This window comes from Chrysochloris asiatica, unplaced genomic scaffold (assembly GCF_000296735.1).
Source record: "Chrysochloris asiatica unplaced genomic scaffold, ChrAsi1.0 scaffold00194, whole genome shotgun sequence".
NCBI lineage: Eukaryota > Metazoa > Chordata > Mammalia > Afrosoricida > Chrysochloridae > Chrysochloris > Chrysochloris asiatica.
The window spans coordinates 1,170,185-1,178,853 of NW_006408712.1; the positions used below are offsets into that span (position 1 = coordinate 1,170,185).

At 35.6% G+C, this 8,669-nt stretch overlaps 1 protein-coding gene across 2 annotated transcripts in view; it reads right to left on the reverse strand.

Annotated features, from left to right (window-relative positions):
• Window positions 1-8,669, reverse strand: part of SOS2 (son of sevenless homolog 2 (Drosophila)) — a 129,564-nt gene that overhangs the window by 14,491 nt on the left and 106,404 nt on the right. For both annotated transcript variants that reach the window (XM_006872334.1, XM_006872335.1), the window contains 2 exons: window positions 5,120-5,237; window positions 3,862-4,034 (listed from right to left, as the gene is read on the reverse strand). In XM_006872334.1, the coding sequence (XP_006872396.1) occupies window positions 3,862-4,034; window positions 5,120-5,237 (291 nt within the window). The remainder of the gene's footprint in view (window positions 1-3,861; window positions 4,035-5,119; window positions 5,238-8,669) is intronic.

Genomic DNA, 8,669 nt, shown 5'->3' on the forward strand with positions numbered 1-8,669 from the left:
TCACACTGGCCCATCCACCACTCAGGAAGAGATTATATAATGTTACAATGGCCCATCCACCACTCAGGAAGAGATTACATAACGTCACACTGGCCCATCCACCACTCAGGAAGTGATTACATAACGTCACACTGGCCCATCCACCACTCAGGAAGTGATTACAACATAATGTTACACTGGCCCATCCACCACTCAGGAAGTGATTACATAACGTTACACTGGCCCATCCACCACTCAGGAAGAGATTACACTGGCACATACACCACTGTCTGTGGTGCTCTACATGTTGCTGTGACACTGGAAGCTCTGCCACCTGTATTTCAAATACCAGCAGGATCAGCCATGGTTTATAGAGGTGTTCTAGAGCTTCCAGACTAAGACTGACTAGGAAGAAGAAGAGGCAAAATACTTCTGACTGTTTAGCCACTGAAAATCCTATGAATAATAGTGGAACACTGTCAGAGAGCACCAGGATATTGAATATTGAAACATTATGAGAAGCACCAGAATATTATCAGATAATAGTATTGGAAGATGAACCCGTAAGGATAGAAGGCATTCAAAATAGTACTGGGGACAAGCTGTCTCCTCAAAGTATAGCTGACCATGCTGCCAGAATGGAGTAAAGCTTTGAGGACCTTCATTTACTGATAGCACACAACTTAAAATGAGGAGAAACAGCTGAAAACATTCATTAGTAATCAAAACATGAAATATATGAAGCAGGAATCTAGGAAAATTAGAAGTTGTCAAAAATGGAATGGAACACATAAAGATCAATATCATAGACTTGACTGGAAAGTCAGTTTGAAACACCAGGTTGGCAGTTCAAGTTTACCAGTTGCTCCTTGGAAACCCTATACAGGGCACTATGGGTTGGAACCGATTCAATAGCACTTAAAAACAACAACAACAAGTGAGCTGAAATGGACAAAGTACTGGCAATTTGAATCAAACAATAACATGGTTTACTATGAAAAGAATGACAAATTCCAGAGGAACAGCATAGTATTTATCATCAAAAAGAACATTTCAAGGTCTATCTTGATAGAGCAGCTGGAGACTCTAGACCCATGGACTGAGAAAGGCTGTGTGCCTGAGGGAAAGAGGCTGGCTTGCAAAATGTGTCCTTTGGCAATTTAAATGAATATATATTTTTTGTTTTGTATGTGTTTTGTTCATTTGTGGGGGAGGGGGGGAGATGTAAAAGGGAAGCCACAAGTAGAGGCAGGATAACTATTGTTACAGGGTGGAGAGTGTAATCATTGAGATGAAACAAAACACATGATTGGTTGAAAGCAAGGCTCTTGATTTTTTTCTGTTTACCATTACTCAATTTACAATAAAAAGTTAAAAAAAAAAATCTATCTTGAAACACAATGCTGTCTGTGACTGGGTAATATCCATACACTTACAAGGAAAATCAGTTAATACCACAAGTATTCAAATTTACACACCAACCACGAAAGCCAGAGATAATGAAATTGAAGAATTCTACCAACATCTTCAGTCTGAAACTGATCAAACATGCAACCAATATGTATTGATAATTACTGGTGAATGGAATGTGAAGGCTGGAAACAAAGCCAAATTAGAAAATTTGGCTTCAGTGACAGAAATGATGCTGTATATCATATGATAACATTTTGCAAGACTAGTAACTCTTCATTGCTAATACCTTTTTAAAACAATATAAAACGCAATCATACACATGGACCTAACCAGATGGAATACACAGGAACCAAATAACAACATCTGTGGGAAGAGACAATGGAAAAGCTCAATAACATTAGCCAAAACAAGGCCAGGGGCAGTCTGTGGAACAGACCATCAACTGCTCATATGCAAGTTCAGGTGGTAACTAAAGAAAGTTAAAAAAAAGTCCATGAGAGCCAAAATATGACCTTGAACATACCTCACTTGAATTTAGAGACCATCTCAAAACCAGATTTGATGCATAAGATACTGAAGACCAAAGACCAGAAGAGCAGTGAGATGACATCAATAATACCACACAGGAAGAAAGCACAAGATCATACAAAGACAGGAGAGACAGAAAAGACCAAAGTGGATGTCAGAAGACACTCTGAAACTTGCTCTTGAATGCAGAGAAGCTAAAGTGACTGAAAGAGTTAACGAAGTAAAAGACCTGAACAGAAAATTTTAAAGGGCAGCTTGAGAAAACAAAGTAAAGTATCATAATGACATGGGCAAACATCTGGAGTTAGAAAACCAAAGAGAAGAAAAAGTTCAGAAATGATCAAACTGAAAGAACTGAAGAAAAAAGTCAAGCCTTGACTTCCAATAGACTTCCAATATTGAAGGATTTTATGGGCAAAATATTGAATTGATGCAGAAAGTATCACAAGAAGATGGAAGGTATATATAGTCACAATATCAAAAAGAAATGGTCAGTGTTCGAACATTTCAATAGGTAGAATATGATCAAGAACCAACAGCACTTAAGGAAGAAGTCCAAGCTGCATGAAAACACTGGCGAAAAACAAGGCTTCAGTAATTGATGGACTACAAATTGAAATCTTTCAATAAACTGATACAGCACTGGAGGCATTCACTTATCTTTGCCATGAAATCTGGACACAGCTACTTGGTCAACCAACTGGAAGAGATCCATATTTATGCTCATTACAAAGAGAGGTACTCAAGAGAATACAGAAATCATCAAACAATATCATTAATATCACATGCAAGTAAAATTTTGCTGAAGATAATTCAAAAATGTTGCAACAGTATATCAACAGGGAGCTGCCAGAAACTCAAGAGGATATGGAACAAGGGATATCACTGCTGGTGTCAGATTGGTCTTGGCTGACAGCAGAGAATACCAGAAAGATGCTTACCTGTGCCTTACTGACTATGCAAAATCTTTTGATAGTATGGATCATGACAAGCTATGGATAGCACTGTGAAAAATGGGTATTCCAGAACACTTGATTTTGCTCATGAGGAACCTGTACATAGACCAAGAGATAGTTGGTCACACAGAAAAAGGGGATACTGACTGGTTTAAAAACCAAGACTGTATTCTTTTTGCCATATTTCCTCAAGTATGGCAAGTATGGTATTATACATGGACATATCGTTTTTCAACAGTCTCATATGCATGTGAAAGTTGGAAAATGAATAAGAAAGACAGTAGAAGAATTGATGCATTCGAGTTATGGTTTTGAAGAACAATATTTAAAATACCAACAAACAAATCTGTATTGTAAGTACAGCCAGAATGTTCCTCAGAAGACAGGATGACGAGATTTCATCTTTCATACTTTGGACACGTTAACAGAAGGGATCAGTCCCTAGAGAAGGACATTATGCCCGGTAAATTGGAAGGTCAGCAAAAAAGAGGACAACGCCCTTCCCAATGAGATGGATTGGCAAAGTGGCAGCAACAATGGGTTCAACTATAACAACAAATGTGAGGATGGCACACGACCAGGCAGTGTTTCATTCTGCTGTGCTTAAGGTTGTTATGAGTCAGAGCCAACTGGACAACAATACTGACACAACAATAATCACACATGCACACTACCAATCAATGGTAGTATAGGAGTGAATTTTCTTTTTACTGATTACCAAAAGAATTCTTCCCTTCCACTGTGACAAGTACTTTTTGGAAGTGTTATTTGATCCTGTTACACAAAAAAGTTTTACTTTCCAGAGAAAATGCCTATAATATGAATAGCTGTAGACTGCTAATATAGAATATTACATATTTACCACCAACACCTACTGATTAATTATGAACTCTTTATATTACTTTCACAGCAAAATAAACAGTAAAATGTGTGGTTATGATATTTATCATATTCTCTTTTAAAGGTAAGCAAAGAAAATACGTACCCTCATTTCTGGTTCTATCCGTAAACAGTAAGGTTGATTCTGGTACTGCTGAATTTCTCCAGTAATTTCAGCTACCTTCCTCCTCTTACTGAAATTAATTAAATCTTTCCCTTTCTTTTTCAAAAAATCGTTATTCCCTTCTTCAGTCTTCAGAATATTTGTTAAATATATTCCTATTAAGAAAAGTATTAGAGACAAGTATTTAAAAATTGGTTATTTTATCAATTGCTTGGGGAAACAATTTATTTAAGACAGTTGGAGACATCAAAATCCTATCATCCATCAATTCTGCTCCTAGAATGTTGGTATCTAGTATACTTAGTCATCAATTCATCAAGAACTTTTTTTACATGTATAAAATTTTAAATTAAACAATAAATTAGGGTCAGAAAAGCCTACTTGACATTTCTTAAACTGTTGCTGTTGTCGTTAAGTGCTGTTGAGTCAGTTCCTACTCACAGCAACCTGAGCAGCGACTGGTGAGTTTGAACCGCTGACACTGCAGTGAAAACCAACCTTGGGGTTGAATGCTTATTCTTTCCTAAACTGATAAGACTAATGTTTGAACATTTAAATTTGAGTAAATAAGTTTTTCATTTTTCTTTTCATGCATAATTACTGATTCATTTCAATCACTGGTTCTCAGTTGCAGTCCATTTTGCTGTTCGAACGATATCTGCCAATGGTTGTCAGGATAACTGGCATCTAGTGAGTAGAGATCAAGGATGTTGCTAAACATTTTTCGATGCATACGAGAGCCCTCCATAATTATTTGTCCAAAATGTCAATAGAGAAAAAGTTAAGAAACCCTAATTTAGACCACTCAATTTCAATAGTATTTAAGAAAAACTCACATTGTAAAAACCTTGCTTAATACAATACATACTAAGGTTTTCATTCTGATAAAAAAAAAAAAACCACCACTTAGATGCCTTTAACATATTAAAATGAAAACAAAAACTATGTGTGACATATAGAGATATAATAAAAATAATATATACTCATATCATGAGTGCCTATGAGTATATACCAACTTTGCACTATGTGACATAAAGATAATTTTTTAAATCTTACAATAACCTTATAATTATCAGATCAATTTTATAAAGAGTGAGATTTTAAGTTTCACTTATTAATATAGTTAATAAGCATAAACGAACTCAGATATGAAATCATAATAATCTGCCTCTAAAGACTGCCCTCTTTTGGTTACAACACACACTCCCTCAAAACATAATATCCGTATTTAGTAACTTACCAAAAAAAGGCACACAAGGTGGATTGATTGACTTAAGTTTTGCTAAGTATTTTTTAAAGTGATCTTGACTTAATTCCACAGCTTCATCTAAAATTCTCCGTTTTCGTTCCTGCAATGCCTTCAAAATACATAAATTGAGTATATTTTTAAATACTTCAATCATATTTCATTGAAGTAGAATTGAATTTTATAAATTTTAAAAATATTTGAAAAATATTTTTATTGAGATGAACAGTAATCTTTTGTACAGTTACAACTGAAATGATTTCTCTTGTCTTTTGCATAAATATAAAAATAAAAACTAAAGCCTTAGCTTATAAATATATAAATTAGTGGGTTAAACATTTAAAAATATCTTCCTCAGGATCTTGTTAAGTTACAACTAACTACTGCTAATAGCTAAAGGAGCTCTGGTAGCGTAATGGTTACAGATTGGGCTGTGGACCTTAAGGTCAATGGTTCGAAACTACCAGCTGCTCCATGAGAGAAAGATGAGGTTTTCTGCTCCCGTAAAGATTTACAGCCTCGTAAACCCTGTACAGGGTCACTATGAGTCAGAACTGACTCCACGGCACATAACAACAATAGCTGAAGGAAGGATCTCTGATGGCACTACAGGATAAGCACTGGACTGCTAACCTCAAGGCCAGCAGTTTAAACCCACCAGTTGCTCCACAGGAGAAAGATGCAGTTGTCTGTTCCTATAAAGATTTACAATCTCAGAAACTCTATACAGGGTTGCCATAAAGTTGTGATCAATTCACTGACAATGGGTATGGTTTTTTTGGTTAATAACCTTTGAAAGAAGAAAATTATACAGGCTTCCCTCACTATCTCAAAGTAGAGTGCTCCTATGATACCTTCCTAAACAATTCAGACATAAAGCAAAGAAGCAATTACCATGAATTTATATAGAAATTTTATTTGAGCATTTGCAGATCCTAAAAATAACCTACCAAATCATATAAAATAACATTTAAAACCTAAAATAACATTAACATATAGTGTTCTCAGACACGGTTTAAACCTATGGTGGTTTGATGCTGAGATGCTGCTAAGTGCAGTTCCTAGGGAAAGCACTTAGGATGCTACTGTCCACTCTTTTTGCTTGGGGTATGTGCTGCCTATTTAGTGGATTGCTGAAAAACAAATGTTGAAAGCGAGTTACATTTCTGGCCTCTCATCATGGAGTTCTTTCAGTTAGTGGAAACAGGTACTACTATAAGTAAGTCTTAAAAATGAAGTGGTGTCAAGTGAACTTTCTAAAAGCAGGGAATACCTGTGATCCCTCAGCATTCAAATATTTTGCAACTGAAATGTATTTTGGGGCTGAGTGTAGGGCTTTGGGTAAGAGAGAAAGGCTTTGAAGGGAGAGAAAGACTTGAACACAAATCTACTAAACCAAATTAAATCATTACATTATTATAAATACTATTATTTGGCATTTACATTTTCTTATTGAAAATTAATTACTTTATTTTTATCCTATAAAGATGACACACACCCAAAAAACTAAAGTAAACATATTTAATGAAGAACCATTGAAAGCATTTCCTTAAAAAGAAAAAAAAAAAAAGGTAACTGTATTCAACTTTTATTCTCTTTTGTACAGGGGGCCTAGCTAGACAGATAAAGAAATAAAGACCTAGGATTAAAATTTAAAAATATGTGTTTACAGAACAAATGATTATGAAGAACCCCCAATGAATCAACATACAGAATGCTGAGAGAACATAGAAACATTGTTGTTGTTGTTGTTAAGTGCCACTGAGTCGGTTCTGACCCATAGCAACCCTGAACAGGGTTTCCAAGGCAGTAAATCTTTACGGGAGCATAAACCCTCATCTTTCTCCTGCAGAGCAGCTGGTAGTTTCGAACTGCTCAACTTGTGGTTCGCAGACCAATTCATAACCACTACACACTAGATATAAAGTAAATATGATGGGACTTCATAAAGTCCATGGAAATAAATTTCATTATCATATAATTCTACTTTTCCATGAACTTTTTGAAGCCCCCCCTTATGTAAAAACCCTGTATTACCAAATACTAACAATTAAAAACATGATAATAATCATGTGAAAAAAAATCTGATATGTGTAATAAAAGAAGAATATGAATGGTTTCTGTAAAGAAAACCATTAAAATTTTATTAAAAAACTAAATGCAGAGATATATCATGTTCATGGTTGGGAAGATTCTTTTTAATAAAAATGTCAGTTCTTCACTCATTGATTTATAGATTCAATGCAATTACTATAAAAATCCCACCCTTTTAAAAAAATTATTCTAAAATTTATAAGGAAAATGGCCACAAATAAGAAGCAAGACACCTCTGATTAAGAATAAGATTGGTGAAGATTTATACTACTATTAGTATAAAGTTTATGCTACTTTAGAAATGTGAAACTAGCATAGGAATAATCAGGTAGATTAAAGGAACAGATAGAAAGTTCAGAAACAGGTCCACACATTTATGGAAATTTATTTTGACACAGTCAGTGGGGAAAAGAATAAATATGTAGGAGCAAGTTTGCATCGATACAGAACAACAAAAAATGAAATTACACCCTGTACTCAAACTTAACCCTGTATTCAAAAGTTATTTCCAGACAGATTCCAAACTTAATGTGAAAGGCGAAACATTAAGACAACATAAGAAAATGTGTTAAACAGGTCAAATCAGAAATTAAAAAACATACAAAAATTTTGATTACATTAGAAACTTTTGTTCATCAAAAGGCATCATGAAAAAGTTGAAAAGGGAAACCTCAATCTGGGAAAGATTTCGAAACACACAATTGTAAGAGAAATGATTGTTGTTGTTAGGTGTCATCAACTCATAGCAACCCTTGTTGTTGTTGTTATTAGATGCCATCGAGTCGGTACCGACACATAGCGACCTTATGCACGGCAGAATGAAACACTGCCCGATCCTGGGCCAACCTCACTGCTGTTGCCACGCTTGAGTCCACTGATGCTGCCACTTGGCCAATCCATCTTGTTGGGGGTCTTTCTCTTTTTCTCTGACCCTCCACCTTACCAAACATGATATCCTTCTCCAGCGATAGTAACCCTAACCCTACGTACAGTATACTCACTCAACTCATTGCTGTTTGAACTTGTTGTTTTAGCTAATGTGTCAATCTATCACATTGAGTGTCTTCCTCTTTTTGGCTGACCCACTATTTTAGCAAGCATCATGTCCTTCTCTAGCAACCGGCCCTTCCTGAAAACAAGTCCAAAGTACATGGGATAAAGTCTCACCACCCCTGCTTTTAAGGAGCATTATGACTATACATCTTTCCAAGACAAATTTGTTCGTTATTCTGTCAGTTCATGGTATATTCAATGTTCTTCACCAACACCATATTTCAATTTTTCGATCTTCCTTAAGTGCAGGGGAGGGTGCAGGGGAAGGTAGAATCTCCACTGAGTGGTTTCCAATCTGTCTAGACAAGGCTGGTGAAAGGAGATGGGGATAAGACTCTTGTGGTTCAATAGTGAATAATTTCTATCAGGACTGATTGTGAATGTTACAAATGTAAAG